The 22747-nt window shown below is 34.6% G+C and overlaps 1 protein-coding gene across 1 annotated transcript in view; it reads right to left on the bottom strand.

The window, feature by feature from the left end:
* Positions 1-22747, bottom strand: part of MSR1 (macrophage scavenger receptor 1) — a gene marked incomplete at both ends in the record, with an annotated part of 66811 nt that overhangs the window by 17833 nt on the left and 26231 nt on the right. The window contains 2 exons of the mRNA XM_084231389.1: positions 13173-13226; positions 20705-20794. Of these exons, the coding sequence (XP_084087515.1) occupies positions 13173-13226; positions 20705-20794 (144 nt within the window). The remainder of the gene's footprint in view (positions 1-13172; positions 13227-20704; positions 20795-22747) is intronic.

Below are 22747 nucleotides of genomic sequence, written 5' to 3' on the forward strand. Positions count from 1 at the left end.
CAAATTTGATAAATAAGGTCAGGCACAATACACCCAAGCATATTGAAAGTAACATTATATATGGGACCAATGGTGAATATGTAATCCTTTTCTTATTTTCTGTATTTAAATTTATGTTAAAAACTAAATAAAAAAAAAGTGGCAGCTGGATAGTCACCAATGTCTATGACACAAACTTAGAATAACAGAGTACAATGTCACTTATGTGAAATTACACACAAAACAATCCTGTCTATTGTATATGCATACATACTTATACAGTAAATGCATAGAAATACAAATGGAAAGAAACATAAATACAAACATAAAGGTTTATTCTGAAAAGTGATGGAGGCAGGCATAAACTTCAACTGTACTCGGTAACATTACACTACTTAAAAATACTAGTATCTATACTAAATGTGGTAAAATGTTAGCATCTTTAAAATCCATGACTATTTACTAGCGATTTGTTGTGGATATTCTTTCTTTCCTTTAAATTTGAAATACATTTATTTGAAAAGGAAGCAATACACTCACAACAATGTTAATGGATCCATATAAGCCCTAAATAAATTATAAAAGAGCTTCAAATGCAAGTCTTTCCTAAAAGACAAAATTTTAATTTGAAATTATTCAGGATACGAACACTGGAGGCTTCTTTGCATGTATCTAAAACTACTAGATTGAAAGTAAAGAGCAGAGGCTACAAATAACTTTTGAGGAGTATAGTTATTTCAGTTATTATATTGTTTACTGCATAGCTATGGGGTTTTTTAGTAGCATTTATTGGAATTAGGATCTAGGGTACAATTTATTACAATCATTTTTATATTTGAGTTTCAAATGTAACAGAATTTTTTTTTTTAAATCTGTTTGTAAGGACTGTCAAGGTTTTGCCATCTGACAAAAGTGAACTTATATTTTATTTAAGAAAATCAGTTTAATGAGGTATTTAGCCATGAAAGGCACAACATGGATATCAGATATTTGGAAAAACTTACATTTCCCTGGAAAAGTAATGTGAATAGATTTTGAATTTTAATATGGAAGTCAAGGGAGACAAATATTTTGAAAATCCTGAGACAAAGTAAAAGGAAGAAACTAAAGCGAGAGGATTTAGTGAACAGGGAGTGTGCAAATGTTATTTATTTATTTATTTATTTATTTATTTATTTTTTAGGGGCATGTTTATTTATTTGTTTGTTTGTTTGTCTGTCTGTTTGTTTGTTTATACATGCACTGGGTACAGTCAGAAGCGCGGGAGGGTGAGAGAATTCACCAGAGCCAGAGAGGGGAGCAGAGCAGGCAGAAGGACCGAAGTACACTGCTGAGGGGAGCAGCGGGCAGCAGGAGAGGTCGGCGCGCCATGCGCGACCCTCCTCCAGTGGCCAGGGAGCAGCCGGGGATCGAACCGGCGCCGCTGGTGACGCAGCGGTTGAGCACTGGGTTGCGAAGCTGCAAATGTTATTTAGAGGGCAGGAGAGAGATTGAGGAGAATAGCCAAATGAAGAAATTGTGGTTTCTAAGCATGCCAGAGAATTTTAAGACATTGAAGTGTAAGACTTAGCAGTAAGTTGTAGCATATTTTGTTTACATTTTCCTGTTGTGCCTAAATCATCAGTAAAGCTCTCTTAAATCCCAATGTGGAGTGAGGGCACGTCTTCAAGTAAAGGGAGAATTGTGTGAATTGCTGGAATAAGTATTGTTGAGGAAAAGCCTCAGCCAGGATGTATGTTAGTTTCCTTGGCTACTGTGAAAATGATCACAAGTTGTGTGGCTTAAAATAACAGAAATTTATTCTATCATGATTCCGCAGCCAACTCTGAAATCAAGATGTCAGTAGGATCATACTCCCTTTGAAAGCTGTAGGGAGAAATCCTTCCTTGCCTTTTCCTAGTTTCTGGTGGCACCCAAACCTCAGTGTTCCTTTGTTTGTAAGGGCATCACTCCAGTCTTCATTCCATATGTTCTTCACGGAGTCCGGACACGTCCTCCTCTTTTTGTGAACTTGCCAGTCATTAAATTTATGGTGTGCTGGAATCCAACATTACACTTTTAAAGACCCTACTTCTAAATAAGGTCATGCATTGAAGTTTCAGGTGCACATAATTTTTGGAAACTGTTAAACCCACCATCACTGAGATGAAGGAATTTGAATGAAGAGACATAAAGGAATATAATTTGGCTGTATTTTCATCAAGCTATTGTAAACAGAAGGCACTGGGATTGCCTTGGAACATGAATTTGGTGCCCAATTATATTTCAATGTTAAAGAACAAACTGGCCCCCATGATTGAGGATTGTGGAATAACTGAGGGTGGGAGTAGATATTTTGGGTTACACTGGAAATTAATTAGCAACGTCAACCATGTTCAATTGTATTGAACATCCACAGTTATACCCAAATGCTGAACAACTAAAACAAAGCTAGAAAACTTAAATAAGGGACCAGGAAAGAGAATAACTATCAGAAAGTAAAAATCAAAATCAACAAACAACTATGAACCAGACACTTTATGGGGGGTGGGGGGAGGGAAGGGGAGGGATTGGGGTCAAAATAAGGGGGTCGCAATTGTATGGGGAATATAAAAATAAAAAAAATTATATAAAAAAATTGGGAATTTCTTGCTTCAAAATGAACTGTACTAACTTCAGATGGTACTCTGTACGTCTAATTTTATAATGTAAGAAAAAATTACATCAGTGTATGAAAATTCACAAGTAGAAGGCTATTTTTTCCTATTTAAGTCAGTTTTTTAATAGAATTATTAGCTATGAATTGCTAAATCATTAGATAACCTTGTTAAAAGAAATGGAAAATATTTCAGAGGAAAGGAGAAATTGGTGATTAAAAAGAATATTTCACAAGTTGTACAGATCCCCCTAAGCGTGTGATGTTTAAGAAAAAGTCTATGTGGGCGAAAACAAAATAAAACTGAAAAGCCAAGTGGGACAGGAGAAGCAGAGTATGGCCATTAGTATAAGTTCTCTTCAGAGTACCATAAGCTATAATGTTGCCTCTAACACTGAATTTCACATTGCCGATTAAATAAAAATGCCTGCATTTCAGAGCATATTGTTTTCTTCAAGGCATAGTGTTCGTGTAGTAGATATCTGTTGTCATTTTAGAGCAATCTTATTATTTAATATTTCATTTCTAAGTGAGACTTAGTGTCTAAAGTTACTTAGAAGAGAACTTTCAAAAATTTATAAAGGGGAATTGTACATTTTTGCTTTTCACATAAATCAATAGGGCACAAAAGCAATCCAATCATCCATTGAGATGCTGAACAGAGTTTATTTAGAAAATTCCTATCATAAAAATAACAAATTGCATTATTATTCTTTCTGATTTCTGAAAATATGGACCTCTGGCACGGACCTCCTAAATGTCATCATGTCCCTTTTTATAAGCCTGAGACATTGATAAGTGATCTAATCTGTTGAGTCTTCATTTGCCCATTTATAAAATAAATAATATCTACCTCCTTTAAAATATGGCAATATATGAAAAAAATGTATTTTAAACTGTGAAATACTCTATCCATGGTACTAATAGAATTATTAATTATATTTTATTTTGAAAGTTATTCTGGGAATGTGTAAAATAATAGACTGTAGGTGATTTAAGTTGTGGATGTTTTGGAAAAATAAATTCCAAATTTGACCCACTAAAGTTTAATCTATCTTGTTATTGGCAGGGTTGACAACTCAGTACAGATTCTCTGAATTTTTATGATGAAAAAGTTTTCCAAAATAACTGAGTATTTGCACCTTGAATTGGATTGGGAGGTAAATTGAAAGACAATTTACATTCTCCTTGGCATTGTGTGTTATGTTTTGTTTATGCTTGTTACTGTTCAGAACTCTGCAAGCTGTTATCAGATTGACTTACTGGAATTGGTAGAGAAGACAATAGTGTGGATGATCTTTATTACCTCTGCACTCCACGGGAGAGGCCATAATTTGTGTCCAACAGTTTTGCCCAGAGGTGTTTCAGGACAGACGATTTGATGCCTCAGAATTCCAACAAAGAAGTTGTTTCCCTCCTCAAGAAAACATTGGTTCTATTTGCTTAGCTTCAACCTTGACTGTTTTTGTGTACTGAAAGGAAATGCTTTAAGAAACAAAAATATATGGGATGGCATATTTTGTTTGAGTAATAGGAAGAAACCTGTACAATATAGCTTATCTCAGTATGCAGTTTTTCCTTTAGTTTGAGGTATTATGCTTTATCTCAAAACAGAGGGTCAGCTTTCTTACTCATCAGGGAAGGGGCAGGGTCATTTTCATGAATGAGGTATTTCTCTAGAAGTCAGACCAGGCCTCCAGTCCCAGCTATACTGTGAACTTTACTTGATCACTTTCAACATATTATTTTGCTACTTAAACTGTAATTTCTTCATCTACTATGACACAGGACTTTTGTGAGAATTCTTTAGCTCAGGAATTTATTTTGAAGGGGTTTGAGAAAATCAGGTTAAGACACAATAGAAAGTTGTAACAATTTAAAATTAGGTAAACCAAGATTCAAACTAGAGACTCACCACCTGTATACTAGCTGTGTGTTGTTTTGTTACAGATTCCTTAGCTGTTACAAATGTTCAAGGAAAAAAGCAGCAGTGAGAGATTCTTTGTGAGGGTTACAGAGGTATAAAAATACCTGCAAAATGCCTGGCACAAAGGACTTACTCTAGATACTATAGAGTGAGTTTTTAATATTATTTCTTAAATATTTATGATTTGGAATGGACAATGGTAGGAAAAAATTTTCATATATTAAAGAAGAGTCTCTCAACTACTGTGCACTGCAGAGTCCCAAGGACACCTGTTGAAAATCAATTGTATTAGTCTACATCCCAAACCCCTAAAATCAAAGTCTCTCTATGTCAGGTTCAGCCATCTGTGTGTGTGATGAAGCCTTATAGATCAGTCTAATGCTCACCTAGCCCAAGGACTACTCTTAGGATATAGTTTGGTTACTTAGAAAGTTCTAAACCTTTCACAATATGGTATAACTGGACTGATACATTGTTGCCCAATGTATAATTAGCCATACTATAACATAATATATAGGAACCACACAGTGACCTTGATCCACTTTTTCTGAGCTCCTTACCTATACTTTGAGATTCTGAATGGGTGATCATACCTGACCTGTCACTTGGAATTCCCCTTACCTGCTGGACAATAAATGTGCTCCACTTTAAGACACTACTACAGTAGTCAAAGTAAAATCTGAGGATCCAAGCAAAGATAAGAGTTCTTCTGAAGTAAAGAAGGTGAGAGTCTTCCTGAGACAGTGAATATAATATATATGTGAGGGAAAAAGAAGTAAGGGAGAGAAACCAAATGATTTAAACTTCTGAACTCCTGGATCCTGCCATGCCTGAAATATTGCCCTGGTAATTTGAATACTTCATGCAAATGCCGTAATAGAAAAGAATGCCACTAAAATGTGAGAGCACATTATTGACAAGCAGCAAATAAAAATAAAATTTCTCTCATGCTTATAAAAAAAACAGAATGTCTCAAATTTATTTATAGTACAATTTAAATACTCTTTAAGAAAAGACAGAAAAGTAAGCAAAGACAACCAAGGCAGGATCCAGTTCTTGCCTTGAGCTGCAAAAATTGAGACATGGTATTGCACATGGACACTAAAAACTATTCTTGAAAACTTTGTTATGGACTGAATTGTATCTTCCACCACCCTCTAAGTTCATAGTTGAAGTCCTAAGCCTCTGTGTGTATGTGTGTGTGTGTGTGAGTGTTTTTGGATATAGACCCTCTAAAGAGAAAATTAAGGCTTGATGAGATTTTTTTAAAAGTGTAGCATCCTATTCCAATAGGACTAGTGTCCTAACGGCACCCTGATCTTGTTCTTCCAAAACTTAAGAAAATAAATTTTGCTGCTCAAGCCACATAATGTTTGGCATTCTATTCTGAAAGCTGTAGCAAAATAATTGTTCTTTTTTTATTTTTTCATTTATGTTCTTTGTTGATTTGCAGATAAAATAAAAATAGAGTACCTCAGGAGGTATAAACCAGAAAATGCAAACCTTTTCTCTAATTTATAAACAGGAATTAAGCAGCCAAACTTTCTATGATGTGATCTATATGAATTAAAAAATTCTCTTTCTAAAATTAATCCTTTTGTTAGTGAAGCTCAGTTTTTAAAGGCTTAGAAAACTCAACTTTAAAAAAAATCACAAAAGTAATTATTAAGGACTACTGGATGCCGCCAATAATTATGGTAATAATTATTCATTTGGGTAGTATGATTAATATTTTACAAGTTCCTTCAGTATGTATAGTAAGTGTAAGGATAATTTAGTAGGTAACAGGACTCAATGAGAATATAACAGAAGATTTAGGGTAGAGGCTGTTTTGAAATAGCATAGATAATCATTTAATACAGGACAAATAAATTATTCTCGAAAACATGGGGACTTTTTGTGAAAATATTGTGCATAGAAATTGAATATTTGTATTCAGAGAAAAGAATTTACCTATCTTTCAGCATTTCTAGGAAATGAAAATTATGAATTGTCAAAACATTGTTAGGAAGAGTGCTTTTCATTTGCTAAAGAACTTACATCAGAATTCCTTCCCTTAGCTCCCTATAATGAGCATCTGAAAGGTCACTGGGATTCAGGTGTTTTGCTTTGCATCAAGCAGCGTGTAAGAATTCAGGGGGAAAGGAGTAAGTAGCACCTCAGGAAAGCATCCAGATTGTAGCTTGAGTCACAATGGGAGGTATTCCGTGAATACTTCATTTGCACACAGGAATATGCCTTGAGATTCACTAAGGAATTTGCCTTGAGATTCTAAGGAATTTGCCTTGAGATTCACTTTGTAGGGCAACAGTTTTCCAGGAAAGCCAGGTTGAGCAGAAGCAAACAGTAGGCTGTAAAACTGTATTTGGAAGGTGCTTTCACTGGAACAAAATAAATAGTCTTATATAAATGTAAGATGAAATTGCAGAAGAACCAAGACCCCATTCTTTGAAGAAGTTAGGATAGCCATTTGGTCCTCTGAGACTATGGAGGAATGAGAAATGCCCAATCTCTCTATTCCATCTGTATTTCAAGTTTTGCTGGTGCAAAAAACCTAGCTGAAGTAGTATAGCTTGATTGTTTTCCTTTTAAATGACTCTTGTGACAGCTCAGCTATGGGATTCAGCTGGGATAGGACAAATGCTAGGTCCTTTACTGATTTAAATCTCTATTTCACTTTATAAGACATAGTAGTTGAATGCACTATTAAGGAACACATCTATTGTGTTAATGGCACACTATGTGTTTTTAGGCACAATTTATGGAATCACATAAAGCTGTAAATACCACTTAATTGTCAAGAATGAGCAACATTTATTTGAGTTACCTGGAGTCCCTGCTCAAGTGTAATCTGCTCTGGTAAATCATAACCCGTGCTACTGAGAAAAGTATCCAGTGAGGAGTTAGAGACACAATGAAGGAATGGAGATGTCAAAGCAGCCAAATTATATTGAAGAAAGTTAAAAATTGAGCCAGTTACTGAAATAAAGATAGAATATTAATAGGTAACCCTTCTTCCTGGTGCACATAGCAGCTTTGATTAATAACAACAGAAGTTCTATGAGTATTCCAGGGATACTATATTCTGAATAATATACTTGGTGGGGAGAATGGAGAGAATAAAGGTGGAAACAAACAAAGATTAAGAATGCTTTTTTGGGGGGCCTCCCCGGTGGCACAGCGGTTGAGCGCTGGGTTGCGAAGCTGCCCGCAGCCTCCGCAGCCCCGGTTCGATCCCCGGGCTACTCCCCGGCCACCCGAGGATGGTCCCGCATGGCGCACAGAACTTCGGTCCCTCTGCCTGCTCTGCTCCCCGCTCTGGCTCTGGTGAATTTTCTCACCCTCCCGCACTTCTGACTGTACCCAGTGCTTGTATAAATAATAAATAAATAAATCTTTAAAAAAAAAAAAAAAGAATGCTTTTTTGGAAGTTAGCCTAAAGCGCATCATCTACAAGCCTTTTTACTTTTTTAGGGCTTTCAAATATTAGGCCCATTCTAGAAAAACAAATTTCTCAAGCAAATCTCTTTCTCTTCTTCCTTCTTCCTCCCCTCCTCCCTCTCTTCCCTGCACAAACATACAACCTCCACACTACATATTTGAGGTATTTCTACATAAAAATACATTAAAACGTGGGAGTATTAATGAAGTTACAGTTACAAATTGGAAGTTTGGAGAGTGATACATCAGTTTTCAGTGTCTGCTATTCTACTTATTAGTAGTGAGCTTCAGTTTCTAATATATAAATTAGGAAAAATAATAGTACTTACCTCAGAGGCTCTTCTGACAATTAGATTAGATAATGTAACAAAGGCCCCTGGTACACAGCAAATATTCTCTAAATATCTGTTGTTATGATTATTTAGTTACTGAAGAAGGTTTTGCTTTGGTCAATTGAATGCTTTGAGAAAGAGCAGAATTCATTTAAGATTGAGCTGAGTTCTCAGTCAAATGAGAAGCTGATGTTTGTTACCACTCTGTGTTTCAAAATAAGTTACTTTAAAGTTCACATCGTAGTTATAGTCTCATTAGGCATAAACACAGTACAGCAAAAAAATATTGATGAACCTCTCTCTACTAATTGGTACGTTTAGGACAGAGCCTCATACAGTGTTTAATTGTATGGTAGGATTTATTTCGCTTGATTGAAACACTTACCCTTCCTAGTTAAGGTGACAGGACAGAAGACCAACCTTTATGACTAGAATTAGAGCTTGGTGCATACTTGTTTTGTCTTCATTATACATTATTAAGTTGGAACAATTTGTGCATTTGAACTGCACATTCAGCATCTACTTTTGTCTAAAGAAAGAAGTCCTTTTCACCTAATTTGGAAAGTCTGGGTTAGTATTTTACAAACTTTAGAAATCAATCTATAGTCTGGGGTATCAGATAACTTGTGAACTCAATCCCCTGGGATTGTCCTCCAGTAGCTTTGGGCTCAAGGTCATTCTGTGGCCAATGTGGACCAAGGCCTGTTGGCAAGAGTGAGGGTTTCAGACTCTAGCTAAGCCTCAGTGCAGAGTGCAATAGGAAGTTACATCCAATTAAACAATGGAGACAGATCCAAGTAATCTCTAGATGCTTACAGTATCTGCTGATACTGAGGACTATATAGACTAACTGGTTGGTCCCTTTCCCTCTCCTTTTCATCCTGGAGACTCTGTTGTCACGCAGGCACAGGTTCAGAGCACTACAGACAACTCTAATTTGTTTCAACCTTTCATGAAGCTTTCCCATCATCAGCATCTTGGGTTCATGCTTTGTCCTTCAGGGCCTGGACTCCTATTTTATTAGCATGACATTTTGTTCTGACCTCTGTTGACAGTTTCTGGCCTCTCCTGTGCACTTTGTTTAGTTGGTCCTTTTATTTATAACTTATGTTCTTCTGTTCAGTTCAGACAAATTCATTGATTTGTGATCTGGTCACACTTGCGTTGTTCTGTCTAATGTAAAATCTTATTTTCTAGCTAGTATCTCTCATTTTGTCCATGACATTTATTTGGCTTCTTGCATTTTCATTTTGCTCTCATTCCTATTCTGATTACAGATTTTAAATGTCTGCATTTTATCAGTGAGGAAAGCAGTTCCAGCTGAGAGAATCTACTGTGTACCACATTTTATGTCTTTAAAGCATTTTATGATTTTGCAATGCACCTTCAAACACACAATATCTTATTTGGTCCTCACAACAACCCTGTGAGGTAGGTGTTAAGATGTCCATTTTACAAGGGAAGAGACAGAGGTTTGGCAAGACAGACACACATAAGCACACTACTTAGAATTCTACTAGTATCTGAATGATATGAATCAGCAAACTATGTGTTAAATCTTGTAGGAAAGGACATCTATTAAAATGTGGTCTGCTCATTTACAGCAAGATTCTCAAAAATAACATGGAATCCCACATTTTTCCTATTCATATTTGTCTACATTTTCTTCTTTCTGATTTTCATCCCTTTATATACACAAAAGACTTCCAGTTATAATGAAATATATGTATATATAGTGCATTAGTATTTTATATATTCTATATACGCTACACCATATGTGTGGGACCTATACTGCATATTTATAGCATAAAATATAAAGAACTTTTTAAATTTAAAAAAACAGCATTTTTTTCTTTTCATGATCAAAATATTTGCTTGAAAGGGCCAGGTAATTATAGAAAACATGTTTTGTTTTTGGTTTAATGTGTGGAATGAACTGCCTAATCTCTCTTTTATTTCACCATAAAACATGAAAAACAGTGCTATTGTTTAGAGAATTAAAAGGAAAGGTAAATTAAGAAAATAAAAATCCATTTCCATTTTTAATTTTCTTAAGTATTTTAAATCTTGACCTCTGCTGAACACCTGTAGAAGCCTATTCTTCCCACAATACAGCTCTGCTGTTTATAAAATTTCCTGTCTGCATATCTATGTTTTACATGAACAATTAGCTCGATAAGGTCAAAGACAGCAACAATCTTATTTAACTGTTAATATTCAGCTCCAGGAGATACAACACAATGAACACAGGCTGAGTGAATGAATAAGTGAATGAATGTATTTTCTTTTGCCATGCCTAACTCTGATTGATAATAATGTTTTTTAGTGTGAAGCCTCCACATATAATCAATATCATGAGATTTCTCCTAGAAATGTATGTGTTAAACTGGGTTCAGCAAGACATTAGATGAGTGATGGCAACAGACTGAGTACTGGTTTGTGGAGCCTGACAGTCAGTACATGGGAGGTGTCTCAGCTGGAGATAAGAGATGGTGCTGATAGTGGTGTGCTGTACTGGGGAGAGGTCTGAGCTTGGGGGCAGAAGCTCAAACACCACCAAGGACCAGGAAAAATGCCATGCGGAAGCTGGGTACCACACGAGAGCCAACGTTGTTTGGAGGAGTCACAAAAGGATCTTGGAGTCAGTTGTGCTGGTGACTTGTCCAGAGGTGAAGGGCCTTTTAATGAGATGGCAGCAGAAGGTATCCTGCCCAACCACCTGATCTTAGAAGGGTCCTGCCCTAATATGATCAGGGGGTTGTACTGGTCTTGATACACATATAAAAGGAAATCGATGATTATTTTAATTACAGTTAAATCATGCCTGAAAAATATAAAAAAATGTATATTAAAATAGTTCAATATAAATGTTCATAAAACAGAATTAATTGAGGGTATGGGGAATCAGGCACGTTCAGGTAGAGTGAATTGGTGCAACCTTTCTTGTGCTATTTGCAAGAAAGACTCCATCAGGTTTTAACATGCATGTAGCCTTTCAACCACTGATTCTACTTCTAGCAAATTCTCTATTAAAAGAATTTTCTCAAGATCATATATGAGAATACTGAATGTGGTATTGTTTACTAAAGTCAAATCAACATAAACAAAAATCTTCAAGTGGTCATGACTAGGGGACTGAATGACTGTATTATGGTATAGCTGTATGATGGAATGTTGTACTAATGGAATAATCACTCAGTATAGTCATTGAAAGAGAGGAGGTAGACTCATATGTGCTGACATGGGCAGATGACCAGAATATTAAATAAGGAAAAAGAAGAACATAGTGTGTGTGTGTATGTATATATACATATATATGTATACATGTATATATGTATTCTCTCTTTTTGAAACACAGAGATCTATATTCCTCATGGGTTGGGGATGCAGGGAGGGATCTGTAGAATACAGACACTTATACACAGAAATATTTCCCATGACTTTTTCACAGAAGCAATGTACATAAACTTCAAAACAGCCATGAAAATATGTGTAACTGAAAACATTTATGAACACATCTGAAAAAAATGTTCAAAGCATTTAAACAGATTACAAAATAAAGAGGTCTCTTCTCTACCAAGTTTGAGCAGTCAAGGTTAAGAAGCTCAAAGAAGGTCTCAAGTAGAGGAGATAAAGAAACAGATAAAGACAAAAGTAAACATGAAGACAGGCAGCTCAACTGAAAATAAATGGAGTAACAAAGAGAAGGGAGGGTAAGTAGAATAAAAAGTATACAGCAGATAAAATGATCACATTAAAGAACAAAAGGGTACAAAGGAGGAAAGATAAACTAATGGTTCTACCAATTTTATATAATAGTAACACTAATAATCAGTGAAGAATATTAAAGTGCCTTGAGGAGATACAATGCTCAGGAGGCAAACATAAGTCAACAATGTAACAATTTGGAAAGCATCATGTGGTTATACCATACGCCATTGTCTGGCATTCACAAATTATGACCATATATTGCATCCACACATAATTATTTTTGCTAAGACAGAGGAATTGGTACTATATTTTAAATAATAATTACAACTGAAAACTGCTAATTTTTGGTACATTAAATAATTTGCCATTGTCTGTCAAAAATAGACTCCAGATAGGTAAATATTATATGACTATATCAGTTCTTCCCATAGCTCTTAGCAGTATTACATGGGAGGAAGACTTGGATTCTGAAGAGTCAAATGAAAAATTCTCATTGTTTATTACTACCCTTTCATTGTATCTATATAGAATTGGCCTGAATACACAAGAACTGGATTTGGTATGGCCTATTGAAGAACTTCTTATCTAATGTCTAGAATTTAAGTTCTAACTTATAGATCCTCTACACTGCAATGTGAGGTCAGCATTCCATCCACAGAGAGATCTGTTATGAAATTTATTCTACTGTGATTTTGAAGATCTAGGATACAGAACACCACTTTTCAAGTTTTTAGTAAAACAAAAGGCAAAAAAAAAAAAAATGCCCACCAGAGAGTTGGTCTGTCAGGTTCTTATATTGTCTATATTCCTATATATAGGACGTCAGTTATCCGGTTAGTAGGTAAAGAGTCTGTAATTGTTTGTATTCATAAACTTGATTTTCCTTCATCAGAAGAAATTGACTTGAAAATTGAACAATTTTCTACATGGAGTGTTTAAAAATAATTTTCATCAAACACAAAATACAAATGTATAATGAGAGTTAAAAATTTGTATAATTCAATTTATGTGTTTTATTTCAGTTAGCATATTTTATTTGTAGAAAACTATGGCTGACTTTCACGGAATCTCAACGTTTGTCACAAGCTCAGATGACTACCATCACAAGTTAAATTAATTTAAAAATATAAAAAGGAACTGTACTTACCTGTTACGCTTCCACCCCCTTTTTCCCCTTTCTGCCCTTTTTGTCCAGGATTTCCTTGAAAGAAAAGTAAAAAATATATATATTTGTTAATTAGGGCAACTCACAAGGTTTGCTTAAAATTGGAGAAAGAGCATCACAACGTAACATAGAAGTATATCAACTTATAACAAACCTATAGATACACAAATATAATAATAACATGGATGCTAATTATAACAGCAATCATTTTAGAAGCCTTATTATATATGAACCTGGCAGTTTTCTGGGTAGTTCTTTTACATATTATGTCTCAAATTATTTACAAGGGCATTAAATATTTCATTTTTCTAAAGGGAACAAAGCCAAGGTGCAAGCAGATAATTTTTGTGCTTATTTTTCCTTTTTTTTTTTTTTTTCTCTTTTTTTGACTATGTCTTCTTACCTTCCCCAGAAAGCTTTCTGGAAGATTTCTTCCAGCTTATCCTAAACCTTGTTTTTCTATTCTCACTGCCATTTATCTATGGTGTTTTCCATTTCTTTAGAGAAGAACGTGCTAAAGTCCTGGCTATGAATGACTCTCAGGAGTACTGAGATCCTGATTACCTCACTCCTGGGGGAAGCTAGGAAGGTCTGAGGGGTGTGCAAGCCTTTAGGATAGTTGTTACTTTGAGAACCTCATCTATTTACATAAGAGTGTGGTGCAAATATTGTAATTTTATATGTGGGCCAAGACATCAAGTAGATACAAAAGCATTTCAGGGATATTGGTCTTTGCATTGGGTTGCTTATTTCACCCACAATTCTATTATCAAAGGTATATCAAAAAGAGCTTCCTTAAAACCCATGAGGGATTTAATGGTGATGATTTCACCTCATGAGAATGGGGCTGTTTTTTGGTTTCTTTTTTAATATTAATTTATTTATTTAGTAGAAAAATTGGGGTGTAAGCCAGAAGTGTGAAGGATGTTTTGTTCTGTGGATTCAACTAACCATCTTGGGACATCTATTGTACAAGTAATCATCTTGGCATAAATGCAGCAGTGATCATAGTGCTATTGTTGCTAAGTCAATATCTTTGTTATTGTCTTGACTCTCCGCATCAAGAAGCTCTATCTTTCCATGCAGTGACTAGAAGATATAGTTTAAAAATCATGCACTTTTGAAATACTGCAATAATTTTTAAATCTCTATATTAAATTATTTTATTCTGCTACCTACTAGATACATGCTTCAGAACAAACCTTTAAATCTTTTTATCTTAGCTTTATTTTATTTTATTTTTAAATTTTTACATCGTTTTTCATTTTTAAACAATATTTGCTTCCCCCCCTCCAGTGTAATCCCCATAGAGTTTCCTTCACCAAGGCATCCACCTACCATCACCTCAGCCTCTGTGCCCCTCCCCTCCCTCTAATCCCTCCCCTCCTCCTCCCTTGCAGGATGTCTCTGATTTATAATTGTCTGGTTTTGCTTGTTGTGTTTTGTACTGTTATTATTTTTTTACACTGATGTCTTATTTGGTTCCCCTATATTCCTGCTATAAATGAAACATCTGATATTTTTCTTTTTCCTTCTGGCTTATTTCTCTGAGCATAATTCCTTCTAGCTTCATCCACGTTGCTGTGAATGGCATGAGTTTATCTTTTTTGATTGTTGAATAATATTCCATTGTGTGTGTATGCCACATCTTCCTTATCCAGTCATCTATTTTTGGGTATTTGGGTTGTTTCCAGGTTTTATCTATTATAAATAGTGCTGCAATAAATACAGGTGTATAGGTGTTCTTTTGAATCAATGTTTTTGTGTCCTTTGGGTGGATCCCTAGTAGTAGAATTGCTCCATTTTTAGTAGACTGAGGTACCTCCAGGCAGCTCTCCATAGTGTTGGACCCATTTGCACTCCCACCAGCAATGAAGGAAGGTTCCTTTTTCACCACATCCTCACCAACATTTGTTGTTGCTTGTTTTTTTAATATGTGCCATTCTTACTGGTGTAAAGTGGTATCTCAAAGTGGTTTTAATTTGCATTTCCCTGATTATAAGGGATGTTGAACATTTTTTCATATGCCTGTTGCAAGCCTTTAAATCTTTTGTGAGCTAAAGTTTATTCTGGTCTCTGGGCCTCCCCGGTGGCGCAGCGGTTGAGCGCTGGGTTGCGAACCTGCCCGCAGCCTCTGCGGCCTCGGCGCCGGTTCGATCCCCGGCTGCTCCCCAGCCACCAGAGGAGGGTCCCACATGGCGTGCAGACCTCTCCTGCGGCCCGCTGCTCCCCTCAGCAGTGTACTTCGGTCCTTCTGCCTGCTCTGCCCCCCGCTCTGGCTCTGGTGAATTCTCTCACCCTCCCGCGCTTCTGACTGTACCCAGTGCATGTATAAACAAAACAAACAAACAAATAAATAAAATAAATAAACATGCCTCTATAAAATTAAAAAAAAAATAAAGTTTATTCTGGTCTCAAACAAAAAAATAATACCTTCCATTATAGAATTTTCCTGGTGGTGCAAGGGGTTAAGCACTTCACTATGAAGCAATCCACAGCCTCTGCAGCATGAGTTCAATCCCTGGCCGCCCAGGGAGCTACCCACATGGCGCAGCAGACCTTTCCTGACTTGCCCGCTGCTCCCCTCAGCAGTGTATTTCAGTCAATCTGCCTGTTCTGTTCCCCGCTCTGTATCTGGTGAATCCTCTCATCGCCTGGATCTCTGGCCTGTACCCCAGTTCTTGTACGCATATATAAATAAATCTTAAAAAAAATTAGCAAAGTGTTCATAAAGTACATTGCCCATAAACAAGAGATGGTAATTCTTACTTTTATTATTTATTTTATATCTTCCAAAGATTAGTTAGAACCAGTTATGTGATTTTACTCTCAAGAGAAGATTGTTTCATTTTAATTGACATTTTATGGCACAATTACATTCAATTTCATTAAAAATTTTTAACCTTTACTTTGGGTTTTATCTTTTCATTTGTTTCTGTAGTTTACTTTGCAAACTACATCTCTTTTTTGTGTTTTGAACATTTGTCTTTACTCATCTCTTATGGAAGATATTTTATCGCCAATTTATCAAGTTAAATATATATATATATATAAATAACAGGTTGGTGACTTACAAGAGAACTGAGGTTTAGCACTTGAAAAGCATAAATTATTTCCAATTAAAATTTTATTTTGAAGATTTCATTAAATGCCAACCATTTCTATCAGCATATCATAAAGAGAATGCCTCTAATTGTTCTGCATATATGATTAATTGTACATCATTAAATTTACTTTTTGATTATGTTTCTGTCATTTTAGGTAATAATATTTGGCAAAAAAGTAATTTATTTCAAAGTACCCCAAATCTTTCTTATTCTTTATGGTATCTTCTTATGTGATATAGTACCAAAGATTTAGATTTCTCAAGAAGAAAAGTCTAAGATATATTTTAAAATGAGGGAAAGGAAGGAATTAAGTGATATAATTAATCAGTTCTAATTCTTTTCAGTGAGGATAATATAATATTCAAGCTTAATATTATTTTTTATTATTTTTAAATTTAATTTTATTTTATATATTTTTACATCATTTTTCATTTTTGCACAATGTGTACATTTTCATCTTGGTTATATTACCCATACAATTCCCACTCCCCCTTATTTTGACTCTAATCCCTCCACCCCTCCACTCCATAGTGTGTCACTGGTTTACAGTTACTTAATTGATTTTGATTTTTACTTTTTTTATAATTAGTCTTTTTCCTGGTCCCTTATTTAGGTTTTCTAAATTCCTGTTATGAGTGAGACCATCCAGTATTTTTCTTTTTCTTTCTGGCTTATTTAGCTGAGCATGAGCCCTTCCAGTTCCATCCATATTGCTGCAAATTGCATGAGTTTATCTTTTTTTGATTGCTGACTAATATTCCATCGTGTATATGTACCACATCTTGTTGATCCAGTCATCTATTTGGGGGCATTTGGGTTATTTCCATCTTTTAATGCTCTGATTTGGGCATTTCTCTTCTTAAAATATCCAAGACAAATTCCTTCATGAAAAGTCATATACAAATAACAAATGGTCTCTTCCCTTTTTTCAAATTATGAAATTAATGATGAAATAACAGCATTAGGACAATCTTAAAGTATTAATAATGTCTTATAGCATAATTCTTATAGCATTAAGAATGTCTTACAGAATGTCTTAATTAGGACATTCTTAAAGTATTAAGAATGTCTTATAGCATAATTCTTATAGCATTAAGAATGTCTTACAGAATGTCTTAATGCTATTATTTCATTATTAATTTCATAATTAGAAAAAAGGGAAGAGACCATGTGTTATTTGTATATGTCTTTTCGTGAAGGAATTTGTCTTGGATATTTTATGAAGAGAAATGCCCAAATCAGAGCACTAAATGAAGGACCCATAGCTCTATGGTTCTATGATAAATAAAAATTAGCTGTATGTTTTTATTTTACTTTTTGATCTTATTATCACTCTTTTTTTTTTCCTTTATGGTGTTGTAAAATGAAACTTCTTGTTATAAATAAGCAAGCAAAAATGTATCAAGTTATTTTAATATAACTCAGAGATGCCCTTACTGATGACACTTGGAAATCTCTTTTCACACTTGAACACATCAAAAACATCCTTTCCAGAGAACACAAATATACCCCTCCATTAGAATAATGACTATGTCTTAAAATGACCAAAAGCTTAGTCAAAACCTGGATTTCACCATCTCTTGTCATGTATATCACTCTTCAATCAAAAATAAAGAACATAAGAGGAAGTATAGTGCCCCTTCTATGACTTAGACAGTAAATTAGACACTATGCAAAGAAGCCACAATTTATCCAACCAAATAATTCTGCACTGAAGCCCCTCTGCCTTTTCAAGTCTTTATCTTCAGATGTGACCAGCCTCCTTCCTGAGTCTAATGCTTCTTCCTTTGATCCAAGTTCTCCACCTTCAATCTTCTCATTAACTTTCCACTATCTTTTTGCCATTCTTCTCTGCATCTTTAGTCACTCTGTTTACACTGCCATCAGCATTTAGATATTCAAATCTCTTGCAAAGAGATTTGAATCTAATGAAATACACTGTAAGCAAAAAACCTAACCTTTCTTTTCTGTGGAACCAGACTGCTCAGGAGTCAGTTCTCCCCTATTTGTAATATAATTCTTATCACCTGTCCACCTCAAAGCATTTCTCAATTTGGTCTCAACCCTTCTCACCATACAGAAAAGGCTCTCAATAAAGTAAACATTCTCATAGCAACAGATTCAAAGAGCTTTATGTAGACTTCATTTTACTTGAACACCTGTTGAAATTCCCGCTGTCTTTGGGTTTTCTTCCTCACTTCATCCATTCTGTTTAATTTCTGGCTTTGCTCTTATTACTAAGTCTATACTTCTGGAACGATTTAAGAATTAACTTTGGTCCCTTCTCTCTGTATGTTCTTTTCGTTGTCTACACATGAAATATTATTAAAATTATTTTTTTCAGTGAACATCAGTTGAATGTTATGATAGCTACAACTTTATCTCTGGCCTCACCACTGAACTTCTAAGTTACACAATTCAGTTATAAATATATCAATGAATGATATAGGAAAGCATTCATGGGATGTTTGCTGAATGAATGAGTGAATGAATGAATGAATAAAGTTACCCTTGGAGTCAGGCTGAGTGAACTGAGAGGATCTGACTGCAGAGAAGCATATGATTTACATGCTGAAAAATCTAGTTCTTTTAACACGATTATAGCCAGAATTCTTTGGGGATTTTGAAGATATGTAATGTTATACTTCAACTAAATCCCTATGGCTTTTTGAAGTAAATATATCAGATTAGAAATGTTCTACTGTATTGATACACTATATATCTAGAAAGCATAAATACTTTCCTTTCTCTTCTCATATTTACATGTGTTATTTAAGGACTATGTCATATTCACCTCTCATTTTCCTATACATAGCATTGTATCTTGTATACATAGTAAATATTTAATACCCATAAATGAAGTGGGCAGGGTAGGGATGAAAAGAAGAGCAAGAAAGAAAACAGGAGTAAATAAATAGGAGTGTTCTTTCTCGAACTTTTTGCTTTGAAATTTGTCATTGTTTTGTTATCATTAAGCTAAGCCAGACTATGTGGTTTAGTTAGATTATGAAATTATTGAATTTTATTTCTAACTATATTATCTTCTCAGAGAAGGGAGATATATTATTCGCTGTTTTAATCTGCAGTCTAACTAAGGTAGGCCCAGACACCACTACTCATATTTCAACCAAATTGAGTCTAAAAACAAGGAAGTGATATCCTAAGTATATTTTTGTCAAGGGATTTATTAGATCTGCCTTTGCTTTAATGCTTGCAAAGTTTCTCTTTTCCCACTCCTTTTCTTTACCTGAAGACATCGTTCTCAGTAGTTCCTTGAACATCATCATCAATCACCCAGGGACTTTGGAGGAATGAAAATTTTTGAGAGAAAACAACCCCAGACATATTCGATCAAAAACTCAAGGGGTGGAGCACAGTAAGCTGTTTTAAGAGGGCTGCACAGGTAATTCTTGCATCTGCTGAAGTTTCAGAACCTCAGACCTAAAGACATTTTATGTTTTTTAGACCAGCCCTTAACACCACTTACTCTGCAACACATTGACTTGCTGTATAGAATTAATCACTCTCCATTCTTAGAGCATTTTGTCCCACTTCATAAGTGTTTACTGCTTACCACATTGCATTAGAGCTAATTGCCTCTGCAGTTTTTTGCCCCCTGTTCCTGAGGGCAGTGGCTGTACTATAGTTTGTCTCAACACACAGCGAACCCTCATAAAACTGTGTTGACTACTTAAATGAATCAATGGATAATCTCCCAAGAGTTCTGAAAGGTGGGCATTTGTTGAAATTTAGGAGTTTGGGTATAGAAAGAAAAACTAGATCTTGTATAGGCTGCAGTTAGTAAGTGCTGCTTGCTGTGTCACAGGAATTGTATGAAGCATTTTAGGACAACAGCTTACTCATTTAAATTTTGCAGAAATTCTAAAATGTGCATCCACTTATTGATCCTGTTTTGCAGATAAGAAAACTGGGCACAGAGAAACCAAGTAGAAACTTGAACATTCAAGTCTAGAATCAAATAGGCACTGCGCTGTCTTTGTATTCCCAGAGAGGGCAAAGAAAATAATATCATAGAAAAACTATGTGCACCATGAAATTCAAGTTCAAACCACTTTGCTTGCTTGTTTTTCTATGTCAGTCTTTTCATTCTCTTTGTTCTAAGTTAGATACCATGCTTCATGGTGATTTATGGTTTTGTGTAGTTTACAAATCCTCTTTGTGTGTGTGTGTGTGTCTTTTGAAACTACTTTCCTTGGAGACAAAGAAACTTTCCTCAGATGGGCAGAAATCAATTTCAAAATAGTCAGACCATAAAATAACAGCATGTGAGTACTATATTCATACTATGATGATCACTGTTTTGTTATGAAGAATTTGAAAAAAATATATGATCTGGTGTTTGTTTTACATATTTTATATACAAAATATACATTATTCTAATAATACCTTGTCTTCCCGGCCTCCCTATTAGTCCTGGAGCTCCTGGAGATCCGCGAAAACCAGATACTCCTCGATCACCTTTGAGACCTGGAGGACCTAAATGGTTAATGAGGAAAGACACAATGGTAATAATTCATTATTCATATGGTATAGTAAGACAATCTGGTTTTATTAATGAACATAGTGATTCTCCAAATATAAACATAATATCTTTCCTAAAATTGTATGTGTGTTACTGGCAAATATTATACGCAATGAACATTGGCACATTTAACAAAAAAAATTATAATTACAAAATAAAAACACATTAGAAAAAGAAATCTTAAAGTGTTAACCAGAAGGTTTATGTAGTCTAATCAGGAATCTTCAAATGGCAGGATTTTGCAATAGCTGAAATGAAAACTTTGAGATGTTTAATCTAAAAATTGAATTCTTAAGATTTGTCCCACAAAAAGCACAACTCAAGTAATGAGAAATATCAGAGAGCATTTTCTTTTCTTTTTTTTTTTTTAGGATTTTAACCAATGTATATTTTAAAGAAAAACATAAATTAAAATAAATCTTACTGTTAATGAATATCCCACAAAATATATGACATATGCCCCCAATCAAAGTATCAATATCAGGCAACCCAGAAGTTATAAATTTTCACCAGGTTTGCCTCCAGTTAAAAAGAAATTTCATAAAGGGTTGTGCTATTCAACACTTATGTTAGCATGGGTTTTTTCATGAAGAGATCAATTTTATCTTAAAATAGCTTAATTATCATTAATATCAACATAGTTTAATAGTTACTGCTACATAAAGACATAATTTTATCCATTTTTGTAAGTTATTTCTATGTTAAAATTTTTATTCATATATATTTTTTATATCGTTGTTCATTTTTGTGCAATGTTTGATATCTCCTCTCAGGTGAAATATTTTAAAAATGGGACCAAATATTCACAGACTGTTTCTACATATCCCATTGAAACCCCAAACAATGTAACCATGTGTGTAAATGTGTGTGTTCACAAAGATTCATTTTGAAGCATATATTATATACATATACAAACCCATGGCTTTACATGCTTAAATGAAACATGATTTTTTTTTTACCCCAAATCACTGTGGTGATTGTTAAACAGCATAAAAGGCAAAGGTTAATTTCCTATGGAATAAAACACTTCATGCTGGAGTCTACCAATTAAACATACTATTGCAAAAATCTTATTTTAGGTGTCATCATCAGTTTACCTAACACAGCCTATTAATCCAATTTTCAGTTAACTCCTTGGGAAGCACATTATGAAAAATTGGTTAAAAATCATTTTCTAATGTCAATCTTTTCAAATATGCCATTAGTTTATAAGTGCCAAGAGATAGGACTTTATATAATTAATTCATAAAGAAATTATTCTTGAGGCTTATTTATATAGACAAGTGAAATTTGGTTTACTATACTCTATGAAATATTCTAATAAGTATATTATTGTAAAGAGTTGAGAAATATTCAACTCCACGTAAAATTTCATATAGCAGAAATTAACCAGATATCCAAAGCAAAATGTTGATAAATTATGCTTAGAAGTGTTAGTAAAGTCAGGCTATTTATTTAATCACTCAGCTAATTGCTTTAATTTAATTTTTATAGCTACTTTGTAGTACAGATCGGCTGGTCATCACAGCATACAGTCTAACATCAGTTCTCAAGATAGACAGATAGTAAATATATTTATACCTTTCTTCATTATCCAGGTGAGGCCGTCAAACTTTTGCACTTATTATTCAAATCTGTCCCTCTAATTTACAAATATAAACAATGACTTTGTTCTATCTATCTATGTTATAATATTCCTCCACCCTTTGTAGAATGTCATTCACTGATGACTTCCCCTTTTACCATTTTCCCTTAATTGAATGAAAATATATTAAACATGCATATTGTGCCACTCCCTGGATGTTCTTGGGGCTACAAAAGTTCTTATCAGTGTGGAAGATCAGTAAGGGGAGAGAGGTGACATGAAAGTTAATAAAAATGAAAATAATTTTGGAGATTATAATTTT

This window comes from Talpa europaea, assembly GCF_964194135.1.
Source record: "Talpa europaea genome assembly, chromosome: 4".
In the NCBI taxonomy this organism is placed as follows: Eukaryota; Metazoa; Chordata; class Mammalia; order Eulipotyphla; family Talpidae; genus Talpa; species Talpa europaea.